Source organism: Mastomys coucha, unplaced genomic scaffold (assembly GCF_008632895.1).
Source record: "Mastomys coucha isolate ucsf_1 unplaced genomic scaffold, UCSF_Mcou_1 pScaffold15, whole genome shotgun sequence".
In the NCBI taxonomy this organism is placed as follows: domain Eukaryota; kingdom Metazoa; phylum Chordata; class Mammalia; order Rodentia; family Muridae; genus Mastomys; species Mastomys coucha.
In genome coordinates this window covers 96,256,212-96,272,586 of record NW_022196897.1, presented here as the reverse complement: position 1 = coordinate 96,272,586, position 16,375 = coordinate 96,256,212, and the positions used below count along the sequence as shown (strand labels likewise).

The 16,375-nt window shown below is 36.9% G+C and overlaps 1 protein-coding gene across 2 annotated transcripts in view; it reads left to right on the top strand.

Annotated features, from left to right (window-relative positions):
- Ano3 (anoctamin 3) overlaps window positions 1-16,375 on the top strand; it is a 337,010-nt gene that overhangs the window by 125,456 nt on the left and 195,179 nt on the right. For both annotated transcript variants that reach the window (XM_031371327.1, XM_031371328.1), the window contains 2 exons: window positions 1,313-1,507; window positions 5,733-5,804. In XM_031371327.1, the coding sequence (XP_031227187.1) occupies window positions 1,313-1,507; window positions 5,733-5,804 (267 nt within the window). The remainder of the gene's footprint in view (window positions 1-1,312; window positions 1,508-5,732; window positions 5,805-16,375) is intronic.

Genomic DNA, 16,375 nt, shown 5'->3' with positions numbered 1-16,375 from the left:
TCTGATGAAGCCAAGTAGTCTTAGTTTCTGTTGGTAGGATTCTTGCGTTTGCCTTTCACCATCTCTTGTTTTTTGGTGTTAGATGCATCCTGCAAGTCCCCTGAGACTCTTGGGGCCTGTGCCTCCCAGCTGGCTGCTCCAGTCTTTGAAACTCACCAGAGAGAAAATGGCAGCTCTCACCTGAGTCTCTGGGTTAAAGTGCTCCCTGGAGGTATGCCCTCCACTTGCAGGGAAGGGGCAGAGAAGGACACTGCTCCACCTCTGTCACTCAGAAGCTGAGAGGATCCTTTCCCTGCTGTAGCTCCCCTGGGACTTGTGAGGCCTGTGCCTCCTGGCTGGCTGCTCCCGTCTTTGAGACTCACTGGAGAGAAAATGCCGAGCATGTAATTTTTAAATGGTGGCTTAGAGTATTCTTTGTGAGAATAAAAGTTTATTTCATTGTAATTACAAAGTCCTAGAAAGCTACAAGATTGGATGCAGTTCTTTCCATCAATTCACAATTATCCCTCACACCTGCTTGTTTCATGTTTTATTTGTATAAAAATATTCAAAAGCATAATCACATCAAATCTAAACTTTTAGCTTATCCATGTCTTTTATTTTGAGAAAAAGAGACACACACACACACACACACACACACAGAGAGAGAGAGAGAGAGAAGAGAGAGAGAGAGAGAGAGAGAGAGAGAGAGAGAGAGAGAGAGAGAGAGAGAGAGGTGGGGAGTATCTGGGAAGAGTTGTGGGGTATGACCAAAATGTATTGTGTAAAGCATTCTGAAATAAATAAAAAGAAGAGTCCAGTTAAAGATGGACTTTATCACCAGATCAAGCTCTCTCTGTGAAGTGAGTGACTATTACTGGGACACAGCAGTGATCTCTTACTCCTGCTTACTGGTCACTTTTTGGTACTATTCTATGTTATAGTTTTACACCTTCTAAAAGACTTTAATTCATCACACGTGTTTTTAGATAAAATACAAATACAGGATCTTTTCAATACACTAACACGGAATAAATTTGTTTTTGTTTTTATTTTTTTGCTTGCAATCCTAAACAGTTAAGTTCACATATTGAGAGTTCTAATAATTACCATCATAAATAAACAACTATTTTTCCAGGGTTTTTTTTTTTCTAGAACTCTTAAAAATGATGAAAGCTCAACTAGATGCCATATCTATATGACTCTTTCTTTGAACAAAAAAAAATCCAATTCATTTTTAGCATCTGGATATTTTATTTTAAGGAACTACCAGTATAAAATGCATTTATTGCTCTCTGACACATTGCTAATGCTCACTATTTTTTATTTACAGGCATGAATATAAGCAAAAGTGAGATAACAACTGAAACTTCATTAAAACCATCTAGAAGATCCCTGCCTTGCCTGGCCCAGAGCTATGCTCATTCAAAAAGCTTGAGTCAATCTGCTTCACTGTTTCAGTCAACCGAGAGTGAGTCTCAGGCTCCAACTTCTGTGACATTTCTTTCTGCTGATAAGCCTGAGCATGGTAAGTGACAGTTACCTAAGTTATTCTTTGTACATTTAGAGTAATTTTTTTTAAATTGACTAAGTTATTTTTTCTCTTTAAATCCTGATAGCAGCTTCTCTCCTTCCTTTCCTTCCTCTTCCTACCTCTCACCTCACCCCCTCCTTATTTACCCCTCCGCCCTTTCTCCTTAGAAAAGGGGAGGTCCTTCATGGATATCAACCAGCTTTGGCATGTCAAGCTGCAGTAAGACTAGATTCATCTTCATCTATTGAAGCTAGACAAGGCAACTCAGTTAGGGGAAAGAGCAGGCAACACAGTCTGAGACAGTCCTTGCTCCCATTTTAGAAATCCCCCATGAAGTCTCAGCTGCACAACTTTTACATATGTGCGCAGAGCCTAGGTCTGTCCCATTCATGTTCTTTGGTTGGCAGCTCTATCTCTTTGAGCCCCTATAGGCCCAGAGTTGTTGATTCTGTAAGTTTTCTTGTGATGTCTTTGATCCCTCTGGCTCCTTCAATCCTTCCTCCCTATCTTCCACAAGACTCCTCAAACTCTACTTATTGTTTGTCTATGAGTCTCTGCATCAGTTTTCATCAGTTGCTGAGGAAAGCCTCTCTGATCACAGCTATTCTAGGCTGTCAGCAACTACATTAGAGTATCAGTAATAGTGTTAGGAAAAGAGTAAATAATTTTGACAATTGCTTTCTTCCTGCTTTGTTAAATTTGGCTAGGATTTATTGAGCCAGACTTATTCCTCTTTAGGAATAAGTCTGGTAAAAGGAGAACAATACAGTATTTGAGTCATGGGAAAGGCAGCTTGTTGGCTAGCTGTATTTATTCTGTCTTGCTTTAGAGGTTGCCTATTTCAGGAGAATCTGAACTTATATTGGGTGTGTTAAGGGGAATACAAGCTCAACTTGTGAAACACCAGATCATAGGCTCCATACTTTATATCAATGTTGTTAGGATACCACTGGTAATACTTTTACAGACCATATTCAAGACTACATAAGCAATAAAGAATTCTATTACCTTATAAAATGCATCACCTGAAGACACTCAAAGGAATCTTACACAAAAATAATGAAATATACACATAAGCTTAAAATCTGAGAATAAATTAAATCTAGTTTTAAAAATAGATAATTGAACAGTAATAAGGAAAAATGCCTAGCATTTAGTAAATTATGAACTCTCCAACATAGATAAAAGAGAAGGAAAATTATGCATATTATCTTAAACAACAAATAAAAATCAATCCTCAAAATATCAGCAATAGTAAATACCTTTACACTAAAATCTTATCCATAAATAATCTTAATTCTGAAATAATGGCATGGACTCACTCATTAGAATACAAAATAAGATCTAGGGCTTTCTGTCATTAGGAAACTCACACCAGTGTTACATAAACACATTCTGAGGATGGAAATGATAAGCAGCATATTCAAGACTTACAGAAACTCAATCCAGACAAAATCTTTGCACAGGAGAGGAAAAGTAAGCATGAAGTCTCACCCCTAGCCAATACGCTATTCACAACTGATGCTTGCTAATAGACAGAAAGTCAGCTTGATTCCACGACTTAACCATACTCCAGAGCAGTTCTCATGATTAGTAGTTGGCCAACACAAAGGGGATTGTGTCTTTGTGAGTGTGTGAATGCGGATTTGGTAATAATATCACCATGTATGAAATTCTCAAAAATAAATAAAAGAATTATTTTAAAATCTGTTAAAGTGATTGAGAGTTGATTTCATTCTAGAAATGCAAGGGTGGATGGTTCAATATATACAAATTAATAAACACAGTACATCAGGTAAAGAAACAGAAGGATCTAAATATCAAAATAATCTCTGTAGAAGCACAAGAAAAGGCCACTGAAAAATTCACCTCCCTTTCCTCATAAAAACTCTTGAAAAGATTAGGAGTAAAAAGAATATGGTTTCACATAAAAAATTACATCAATTGATTATTTAATAACATTTTATTGAATTGGGCAAAAGTGGAAACATTCCTTTGCAATTAGAATGATATGGGTATCTATTTTTGCCTACTATTACTGAATACAATGTCATTAGTCACAGCACTTAGCAGAGGATAATGATGTTGAGGCCAAACTGGACCATGTTGTCAGTTCCAGTCTAGCCTGTCCTTCATAGACACTATCTTTCTCAAACAAAGAAGCATGTAAACAACGTCCATAAAATAAAAACAACATGACACTGGCACAATATTAAAATCATAGACTTATTAGTCTCTGTAGCTTTAGCCATCTTATTATTGATAACAGGGCCAAAATATTTGTTGGGAACATAGCAGAATCTTTAGCAAACACTTGAAAAAAGTGTATCCACTTGCAGATGGAACTGCATACCTCTGTCTCAGCATCCACAAAAAGCAAATCGGAATGTATCAAAGAGCTTGGCATAAACCTGAAACTTTGAATCTAATAGGGATTAATAAGACTAACACCTAAAAATTATCTATAGAGTTCTTGAATACAGCTTTATTGGCTTAGAAAATAGTATGAATTAACAGCTGGAATTCCTTAAAATTCAGGAAGTGTTGGCTTACAGAATGAGATAAAGTCTTTGTCAGCTATTCATTTACTGATGGGCTAATTTTCAGAATAAAGACCTATAAGAAAAAAAAAAAACACTTAAGGACCAAATCATCAGAATGATCAAATGAAGCTAAGTAGACACTTTATAATCTGGGAAGTAAATGGACAGCAAATAGGTATAAAATATCTGATAAATAAGCCATCAGGGAAACGCAGTTTCCTGTACGCCAGAATCCAGCCTAGGTAAAATATAACTGAAACCTAACATTGTGGACACGGAGACTCCAAAATTATTAAATTGAGGCCAGCATAGCCTATGTACAATTCCTTCAAAACTAATGTGAGCTATATGGTATTAATCTATTTACACTAAACAACAACAAAACTAAACATAAATAATAACATCAAAATCTACTATATTTTACCTCCATCTTATTCCATTTGGAATGGTTATCAGCCAAACAAACAAAAGAAACAAAAAATAAAACAAACAAATAAACACACTAAGGAATTTGGGGGAGGATACACATTTAAAAAATCATATACTATATTTAGTATACAAATTAGCTTGTAATTTCATTATGAAATACATCTGTATGTCACCAAAGCAATCAAAGTCTGTATATAGTAAACATAACTACATGCCCAAGCTTATCAATATCACTTTCATAATAGCTTTTACAGAACCATCTTGTACCTATCAATGTATAGATGCATAAACAAATGTGACCTATATTCACAAGAGAATAGTGTCCATGAAGACAATGAAAAGAGATACTGTTACATCAGAAAGAGAAAAAAAGTAAAATTGAAGACAATCATGTTAAGTGAAATAAGTTCCTACTCAGAGAGGCAAACATGCTTTGAATCTTGCAGGGAGGGGAGTCAGGAAACAAAATCAATGTGAAACAATAAGTCAGTTAAAGGAAGAAGTAAGAGGCAGGTGGAGAAAGAGTGGGAAATGAAGGAGCAGGACAAAATTACATCTCAGGAATGTAAGAAAAGTTTGCAATGAATCCAGCTGGTATGGAACTAAAATATTTAAAAATAAGAAACACCACTTATTTTAATTTAAGGTTTGATTCCTGAAGATGAGATGGTGTTGACAACAGAACAAGTCTGAGATATTAAGGATATACCAAAAAGATGCCATACTGCAGAAAGTAGGAACATAACTGAGATACTCTGGTTCACACATTAATGCATGTAAGACATCACGAGTGTCATATATGAACATTTATGACCTGGGGGTGCCTGTAGACTAGTCCAGGTCATAAAATTGAACCGCATTCTGTTGTTAAATAGATATTTATATTTTCACATTCTCTTCTTGATGTTTATCTTATGAAGATATATTTCATTATTAGTCTCTTTAATTTCTTCTGTACACCTTGAGAATACTAGATTTTCTTTTCAGTAATACAGCAATACTATGTATTTATTCATCTTAAAGTAATGTGTGTCAAAGTATTAATGGTTCAATATAATGAACAATGTAAATGGAACAAAGGTGGTGTTTTGTTGAAAGTTAAATTTTAACTATTGCTTAAATATTTTGAACTTCAATACATTAACTTAAATCATTTCTTTCTTCCTGAGTATCATTTAGATATCACAATCACTTTCTAGCTATGTGTTTATTTCTCCAAATTATAAAGTGTCTGTATTTTTCCCCAGTTACTTCTGAGGAGAGTAAAGAAGACTCTACCCTTAAGTGTTCCTTTGCTGACCTCAGTGAATTTTGCTTGGGTGAGTTAATTTCCAGTATTTTCTCCTTTTTTCCCTTTCCCCAAGAATAAAGTATATTCTTCAAATCTAGAACAATTTTTTTTTTCATAAAAGTGTTCGCATTTGGTCTTTAAAATTTGAGCAGTGGATATAAAAATCTAAGGTTTATAACTATTAATTGATTTATTATACAGTTTAAAATTAAAATAGTATAAGGAAACTGTAATGAGTAATTCTATAACAAAGTGTCAGTGAATTTTTCTTTCCTTATGAATTCCTTTCCAGTCTAAACAAGTAAGTGCATTTACACTGGTATGATGAGATGTACCAAATTGTGTCACACAATATTTTCATGAGAGTTAAAGTTGAAGTTCTCTTCTAGACCTCCAGTAGAGGATAATATCACTTTTTGTTTATGTTCCTATAAAGTTCAAATTGAATCTAGTTATTAATAACAGAAATTGATTATGAGTTTTCTTTATGAAAACACTGTTGGTGTGTTTGAATTGCCTACAAGTTTAAATATGAACAAACTGAAGATTGCTCGGAATTTGAAATTCTGTGATCATGGTAACACAGGGTGACATGAATATCCATACTTTTTGTTAGTTCCTGAATAAACATGTGTCTTCAAGATTAAGAATGTATAATCTAAATTTTTTATCTTGTTCTATTTCCTATAACATTGTCAAAACATCTCAGCATTCCCAAAACCTTGAACCGTATTATTTGTAACAACATTCTGAAAATCAAAATTTAATTGTCTTTTTATATTACCTTTCAACCTGTGTTCCATAGAAACAAGGCTAGTTTATTAATTCCCTAGTCAAAATGTTATCTGGCTCATTTCACGTAAAACATCAAAAGGAACATTTCACCAGAACAAGAGAAAGTTCATTGCTATTGTACCTCATTTCGAGCATGCTCTTCAGTCATTCATATTCTGAGAACAAAACAACATGAAAATACTTGGTTTTCTTTGTTCTGCACATCCACACAGGTCGTAAAGTTTCCCTTAATGTTTCACTAAATTAGTACCAGTTAATATTTTAACAGTTTCTCTAGACGCAAAATGCTTTCATTTAAATACACTGATCTTATTTTAGAAAACTTATTATTGCAAAACAAAGCAATTTTTCTAAACTAAGTATAATGGGGAAAAATCATGCAGGTCTCAACACACCTGATATTTATTAGCATCAATCAACTTTTCCAGTGCTATACTTATTTTATAATTTGTCAGTCTTTCATTATCAATTCATGTTAAAGAAATAATGAAGTTTCTGTAAAATTAAACACACACTCACAGAGAAGGGGGTAGAAAGAAGTCATATTTAAAAGGAAAATTCCAATACAATGACATTTTTATAAAAGTTATTTTTATTCTCCTGGTTCAGTTGTCATCTGGAGGCTTACTGCCTCAGTCTGGTAACTTAGGCCTAGTCCTGGAAGCATCTAGCCTCCATACAATCTTATCTAGGCCTAGAATGTCTTTAGCCTCTGCGGCTTACTGCTGAATAAATTCACCCTTTCTAGATCTTTCTGAACTCTGGCTGCCTGATCAACTCTGCTACTCTATCTCAAAACTCTTCAGTCCATCTGGCTTCTTTCTCTCGGCCTCTTCTGAGTTTCTCTGCTTGGCCTCATACTAACTTTAGCAATCTGCTCTAATCTTCTGTCTCTTTCTCATTGTCTGGCTTGTTCTGTCTTCTTGTTCAGTGTTTAGCTTATTCTCTCTCTGCAACCTGTCTCTGTATAATGCTCCTAGTGAAACTACCTTTTGCTCTTTTTGTTCAGTGCTGCTCTCTCTTAAGAGGCTTCCCTTCCCTTTCTCTTCTCATGAAATTGGGCATATGCTGTTCTGTCAAATCTTTCTCTGATTTGTCACTTTGTCTGATACTCAATTAGACACCACTTTCAAACATGGGTACTAACTTTGTTTTCATTATTTTGGATTAAAGATGTATACTAAGGTCATGTCTATATTGTCGGTAGGGAAATTAAAGGTATGTGCTAAGGTCTGAGCTACACCACAAATAGAAACAGGGTATTTGATTCTCCCTGCACTAAAACCATCTGGTCCTGGGCTTTTTTTGGTTGGTAGAGGATTGCAAAATCGATCATCAATAGGAGGAGAGGACCTCGGCCCTGTGAAGGTTCTGTACCCCAGTGTAGGGGAATGCCAGGGCCAGAAAGTGGGAGAGGGCGGGGTGGCAGGCATGGGGAGGGGGGAGGCAACAGGGATTTGTTTTTGTTTGTTTTTTTTTGTTTTTTGGAGGGGAAACTGGGAATGGAGAAATTCGCATGTAAATAAAGAAAATATCTAAAATAAAAAAAAAAAACAAACAGAAACAGGGTTTTTGGTAAAGAATACAATCTCAAGGTTCACAATCTGATCAAATATCCCGCAACAAATTTGCCAATATTGTGTGACTGTAAATCTTTAAGCACCCACATAATATGTATGATTGTAGCCCCTAGTCAACAAAATTGCTTTTTTAATATTACAATTGTTTGAATGATTAATTAATTAATTAATTAATTAGCTTTACAGCTCAATATGAGCCCCCTTCTCAGTACCCATTCAAACAGATCCTCCCAACATTCCCCCTCTCCTTCTTCTCTGAGAATGGGGAGACCCTGTTGGATAAAATGCACACACACACATACACACACACACACACACACACACACACAAACACACACACACCACACCCTACCCCAACTCCAAATCTAGCTCATCAAGTCATTGCAGGACTAGGTACATCCCTTCCCACTGAGGCCAGACAAGATGAGCCAGTTACGGGAATGTGATATATAGGTAGGCAACAACTTAAGGCTAGCCACTGCTCCAATTTTTGAGGGATCCACATGAAAACCAAGTTACATTTCTGCTACATAGGTATCTGGGGCTTAGGTCCAGCCCACCCTCACTTGCTTTTTGTTTCAAAAAACAAGTTTAGTCTCTGGGAGTCCCCAAGGATGCACATTAGTTGACTCTGTTGGTCTTCCTGTAGAGTCCTTGTTCTCTTTAGGTCTCTCCATTATTTCCCAAACCCTTCCACAAGATTCCCTGAGCTCTATCTAATGTTTGCTTGTGGGTCTCTGCACCTGTTTCTACTGGCTGCTGGGTGGAGCCTTTCAGAGGATCATTTTGCTAGGCTCCTGTCTGAAAGCATAACAGAGTATAATTAGTAGTGTCAGAGATTGGTTCTTGCCCATGGGATAGGTTGAGACTTTAGGGCAGCCACTGGTTGTCCATTCCCTTAGTCTCTTTTATATCTTTTTCCCTGTGTATCTCATAAACAAGACATATTTTGAGTCAAAGGGTTTGTTGGTGGGTTGCTGTCCTTATCCCTCCTCTGGGAGTCCTTCATAGATACAGTAGGTGACCACTTCAGGATCCCTATTTCCCCACTGCTAGGATTCTCAGCTAGAGTGACCCCCATAGACATCCTGGGACTTCTGCCAATCCCAGGTTTCTGGGATGTCCTAGAGATGCCCCCTCCCCACCCCAGATTCCCATTTTATCTCCACTGCTCTCCCTACATATACCTAATCCCCTTCGAGGTTCCCCTCCCCTCCCCTCTCCCATCCAGTTCCCTCCATCCATCCAAATATAATATCTATTTTATTTCACTTTCTGAGAACATTCAACCATCTTCCTTTGGACATTACTTGTTATTTGATTTCTTTGGGCCTGTAATTCATAGCATGGTTATCCTGTACTTTTTGCCTAATATCTACTTATAAGTGTGGACATATCATGCATGTCCTTTTGGGTATGGGTTACCTTATTCAGGATGATATTTTCAGTTCCATCAATTTTCCTGCAAAATTCATGATGTCCTTGTTTTTAATAGCTAAATCATATTCTATTGTGTAAATGAACCGTATTTTCTTTATTCATTCTTCTGTTGAAGGACACATAAGTTTCTGGCTTCTATGAATAAAGATGCTATGAACATAGTTAGGCAAGTGTGCTTGTTGGATGGTAAAGCATCTTTAGGGTATATGTACAGAAGTGGCACAGCTGTGTCTTGAGGTAGATACTATTGTCACTATCTCTGAGAAGGTTCTGTTTGCAGTAGATGGTGATTACCTCAGAGGCCCACAACTGGCCAAACTAGAGAGAATAACTGCAGAGTTCTCATTCATTACTAAGCATATATACTACATCCCTCGTTCCAATGAATAAGGACCATGGTGGAAGGGGGGAAGAAAAGAGTGTAAAGGCATAAGGAGGTAGATGATTACAAGAAAACAGTGTCTCCAGGACACAGTAGGGAAGTTGCTGATATAAACTCACAATAGTTGTTTCAGCATGCACAAAACCTATGCAGTCCCAAACCAGGCCAAATTCTAGCCTGGAGATTGAGGTTGGCCATGAAATTCAACCCCTAACCATTGAGATACCGCAACTCTACTAGGAGAGGAAAAGACAGTTTTCTCTAGAGTGTAACTCCCAGCAATTCTACTACTTTCTAGTAGAAGACCAAACATCTAAGGATATTTAGGCAGTGCCAAGTGGTCTTGAAAGGGGAAAATAAAACAGAAATTTTGGCGGAGATGGCAGTGGTCATGGAACTCAAAGGAGTTAGGAGGGTGAATATAATATAAAAATTGTCAAATAAACTGTCAAATAACTATGAAGAAAGTCACCCACATCTCTGCAATGTGTTGTTTTCATAGTCTTTGAAAGGAGATAAATGAATTGAAGGAAGATGCATCAAGAGTATAATTAAGTAAATGAGAGCATGTTAGCATTTTGTCTTTAAAAGTCAAGCAGGCTTATCTGCTGCATTTGCCTTTAAAGAGTACAGAACACCACTGCATCTGACCTTGTTGAGCTGGAGTTTCGAAGCTCTGAGACCCAGGCAAGTGCATCTAATTAATGGCTTCCCCTTTTCATCATGAAATTATTAATGCTGTACTATAGCAGACTACATGTTCTCAGTGTTCCATTGAAGACTGATATTTCCTCTTCTCAAAGTAAGAGCTCTGAAGAAAGACTATAGTTATATTGCTTTAGAGCTTACGTTTCTACCAGGACTGATGTATCAGTTACTTCTCCAGGTGCTATGATAAGCATCCTGATAAAAATAACTCAAGGAAGGAGGGTCATTTAGGCTCATATTTCAAGGTATACTCAATCATGGCTGAGAAAGAATGGAGGCCAGAGCCTAATGACATGATTCACTTTACATTTTAGGATATCTGTCAAACTTGTTCAATTATTTGGTATTCTTGGTTGGACTTTCAAAATGTATTCAGAGTATGACCTCTGATTACCTTATTCACTCCTTTACATAGTTTATTCCGTGATTTCCTGGCTAGACTGGTGCAATAAATGACTAATTGGACTCTATGATCTTTACAAACACTTGCATCTTTATAGTCTGTTTTCTGCATTGCCATAATGAAAGAAAATTGAAATCTCATTATTTCTCTGCTCCAGTCTCTCCAGGGTTTCCCATTCCATTTAAAAATATAACTTACTTTGAGCTTCAGAGGCCCAGTGAAATCTGGGTCTATCCCCTGTAGGCTAGTTCCTAATGCATTCTTTCAGTCACAGTGCTGCAACCAAATTACTTGTGTGCTTTTCACTCATCACAAGTTTGATCTCATCTCAGGACCTCACATTAAATCAGATCCACCCCAGCTACCACTTCTGTCCCAACACAGACTTGCTCTCCTTCATAATTAGTACTGCTGCTTAACATTATATGGTTTATTTAGGGAACCTCACCTGGGATCAAAGTGTAGAGACTTTGTTAATCACATAGGCATTCATAGCCCTATGACCAAGAATAGTATATGGTACATATTTTGTGTTCAAAAATATTTTAGGATTAGATACAGAAGTGAGGAATGGCTATAAGTCAGAGTATATTGAAACACACACACACCTTCAGAGTGCATACCACTACTGCTTTGCTCTCCAAGAGGCCATTTGGCACATTGGAAAAACTGAGCAATGACTTGTTAGGAGTCCATGTTTTGCTAATTTGTTCCCTGACTATGATAATCTTTTTCATTTACAGAAACTTATTTTAGAGATCTAAAACTCATCATGCTTCAATTATAGAATTGTTTTTCTGTGTATCAGAGAGCTTAACTGATACACAGATATCTAAGAACTTCTGTCTATCTATAATTATAAAACACTAGATAGGAGTCTATTTATATTGAGTTTATAAATTGATAACAATTAAAATTGAAAATATGTTATTTGTTTAGTGACTGACAGATCAATGATGACTGGGTGAATGACTGGAAGACTGGATGGTATGTGTAGTGAGCACTAGCAACAGGTACAGCAGGGACCTCTGAGTAGTATCAAAAGCCTGAATGGAACTCTCTCACAACAGAAATACAGATATAAGGTGTGATTATAGACAAATAAAAAGTACAAAAATATTACATTAATTCATTCATTATCACAATATTAAATCTCTGAAAAATCCTTATTGAGACCATCCATGGACTTTTCCACAGGAAAGTTTCATATGATTAATAATAATAAAGATGGATCAATCAAAAGGTAGAGTTTCATATACCAGTTCTTGGGTCCACACCATCTGTACTTCAGCTTTCTAAGTTGTGAAATGGAGACATTGTTTAATCCCATCCTATAATATGGGTACCAAGCAGATTATAAGTAAGATATTATTGGAAAGTCAAGCAAGAGAATGTATATTGGATAGGATGTAAATTAGAAAATATATAAATTATAAAAATAACTTTAATCCCCTATAATTAAATAGTATACATTATTAGATATTCTGATAATTTTAGAAAAGTATAACTACCCATAAGTTGAAAAGTTTCAAATTAGGGAAACAGATTGATAATGTTCTCACACATTCAAAATTTTCCAACAGGGTCCTCAACCATTTCCTGGTGCTCCTTGTGTACATTAAGTAAAATATAATGAAGCAATGAGATGAAAAAGCATTATGAGAAAGAAAATTCATAGAAGTGGAATAATGTAACTATTGAAATTACAATCTGGAGATCCTATGCTACAGGGTTCCATACCCAAATAGTGGACAGAGGGAGTAATTCTCCCAGGAGTGTGGACAGGCCTGTAAGTACAGGTAGGATCAACACTGCTGCTCAGAGGAACAAGCCCTAAACCCTCAGGACATGGAAGCCAAGGGGCTGCTTGGGACAGGAGTCTTCCATTCTCCATCTGTGCCCACAGCTGATCCTATGCCACAGACCTACATATACAAATATTGACAGGAGAGAGCTGGTCTCCCAAGAGTGTGTACACACCTGTGAGCACACGTAAGACCACCACTTCTCTTCAAATTCCTGGCCCAAGAGGGACCATCTCAGAGCTATCAGGACACAGGAACCAAAGATCTGCTGGGGACAGGATCCTTATGGTCTCTGTCTGCATCTAAGAGCTGACACTGCATCACAGATCTCCATACCTAAATTTCTCCCAGAAAGAACTGGTCTCCCAGGAGTACTGACACACAGGCTTGTAGGAGGGACAAGCCAAAGTAAGAGACAGCAAAGATATAACCAGAGATAACCAGTGGCAAAAGGCAAGCACAAGAATGTAAGCAAAAGAAACCTTACTTGGCATCATCAGAACCCATTTCTCACACCACAGCGAATCCTGGTTACCCCAACACACCAAAAAAGCAAGACTGATTTAAAAATCACATCTTGTGATGATGATAGAGGAATTTAAGAAGGACATAAATAACTCCCTAAGAGAATTACAAGAGAACACAGATAAACAGGTAGAAGATCTTAAAGAAGTACACAAATATCCTTTAAAGAATTATAAGAAAACATAACCAACAGGTGAAGGAACTGAACAAAACCATCCAGGATCTAAAAATGGAACTAGAAACAATAAAGAAATCATAAGAGGAGAAAACACTAGAGATAGAAAACTTAGGAAAGAGACCAGGAGTTGTAGATGCAAGCATCACCAACAGAATAAAAGAGATAGAAGACAGAATCTCAAGGACAGAAGATACCATAGAAAACATTGACACAACAGTCAAAGAAAATGCAAAATACAAAAAGCTCCTAACCCAAAACATCCAGGAAATCCAGGATACAATGAGAAGACCAAACCTAAGGATAATAGGTATAGAAGAGAGTGAAGATTTCCAACTTAAAGGGCCAGTAAATGTCTTCAACAAAATTATAGAAGAAAACTTCCCTAACCTAAAGAAAGAGATGCACATGAACATATAAGAAGCCTACAGAACTCCAAATAGTTTGGACCAGAGAAGAAACTCTTCCTGTCACATAATAATCAAAATACCAAATACACTAAACAAAGAAAGAATATTAAAGAAAGAATATTAAAAGCAGTAAGGGGAAAAAATCAAGTAACATATAAAGTTTGACCTATCAGAATTATAGCAGACTTCTTGCCAGAGACTAGGAAAGACAGAAGATCTTGGGTAGATGTCATATAGACCCTAAGAGAACACAAATGCCATCTCAGGCTACTATACACAGCAAAACTCTCAATTACCATAGATGGAGAACAAAGATATTCCATGACAAAACCAAATTTACACAATATCTTTCCACAAATCCAGCCCTACAAAGGATAATAGATGAAAAATGCCAACATAAGGAAGGAAACTACTCCCTAGAAACAGCAAGAAAGTAATCTTCTTTTAACAAACCGAAGGGAAAATAGCCAGATAAACATAAAAATAACATCAATAATAACAGGGAGCAACAATCACTATTCCTTAATATCTTTTAACATCAATGGACTCAATTCTCCAATAAAAAGACATAGACTAGCAGACTGGATACATAATCAAGATCCAGCACTTTGCTCCATACAGGAAACACACCTCAGCATCAAAGACAAACACTTCTTCAGAATAAAAGGCTGGAAAAAGATTTTACAAACAAATGGTCCCAATAAACAATCAGGAGTAGCCATTCTAATATTGGATAAAATCAACTTCCAACCAAAAGTCATCAAAAAAGATAAGAAAGGATACTTTATGCTCATCAAAGGAAAACTCGACCAAGAACTCTCAATTCTGAACATCTATGATCCAAATGCACCAAGACGCCCAAATGATCCAAGGACACCCTGAATTCTCAATTGAGGAATACCAAATGACTGAGAAGAACTTAAAGAAATGTTCAATTAGTCATCAGGGATGTGCAAATCAAAACAACCATGAGATTCCACCTTACACCAGTCAGAATGGCTAAGATCAAAAACTCAGGTGACAGGAGAGGCTGGCAAGGATGTAGAGAAAGAGGAACACTCCTCCATTGCTGGTGGGACTGCAAGCTAGTACAACCACTCTGGAAATAAGTTTGGCAGTTCTTCAGGAAATTGGGCATAGGACCTGAGGATCCAGCAATACCACTCCTGGGCATATACCCAGAAGATGCCCCAACATGTAAAAAGGACACATGCTCCACTATGTTCATAGCAGCCTTATTTATAATAGCCAGAAACTAGGAAGAACCTAGATGTCCCTCAACAGAGGAATGGATACAGAAAATATGGTACATTTACATAATGGAATACTACTCAGCTATTAAAAACAATGAATTTATGAAGTTCTGAGACAAATGGATGAATCTGGAGGATATCTTCCTGTGTGAGGTAACCCAACAGAATACACATGGTATGCATTCACTGATAAATAGATATTAGCCCAGAAGCTCAGAATACCCACGACACAATTTATAGACCACATGAAACTCAAGAAGAAGGAAGTCCAAAGTGTGGTTGTTTTGGGCCTTCTTATAAGGGAGAACAAAATACCCATGAGAGGAGATACAGAGATAAAATGTGGAGCAGAGACTGAAGGAATGGCCATTCAGAGACTGCCCCACCTGGGGATCCATCCCACATATAGCCACCAAACCCAGACACTATTGTGGATGCCAACAAGTGCTTGCTGACAGAAGCCTGATATAGCTATCTCCTAAGAGGCTTTGCCAGTGTCTGACAAATACAGAGGTGGTTGCTCTCAGCCAACCATTGGACTGAGGACAGGGTCCCTAGTGGAAAATCTAGAGAAAGGATACAAGGAGCTGAAGGGTTTGAAGCCCCTTAGGATGAACAACAATATTAACCAACCAGGATCTCCAGAGCTCCCAGGGACTAAACCACAAACAAAAGAGTACACATGGAGGGCCCCACGGCTCCAGCAGCATATGTAGCAGAGGATTGCCTTGTTGGTCATCAATGCAAGGAGGGGCCCTTGATTCTGTGAAGGTATAATACCATAGTGTAGAGAATGCCAGGGCCAGGAAGCAGGAGTGGATGGGTTGGTGAGCAGGAGGAAGGGGGAGGGGATAGGGAGTTTTTGGAGGGGAACCAGGAAAGAGGATAACATTTGAAATGTAAATGAAGAAAATATCTAATTAAAAAAATAAAGAAATGTAAATTTAAAAAAAAAGAAATTACAATCTAAGTACTGGCTGTAAAATTTATTCTTTTAACATAGACCCCTATTTAAGCTTTATAATAAATATGTTCTTTTTATAAACTCAAATCTCCATGTTTTTTTGCAAGTATATAAGTAATAGAATTATAAATTACTAACAAACATAAAGGATATATGTAT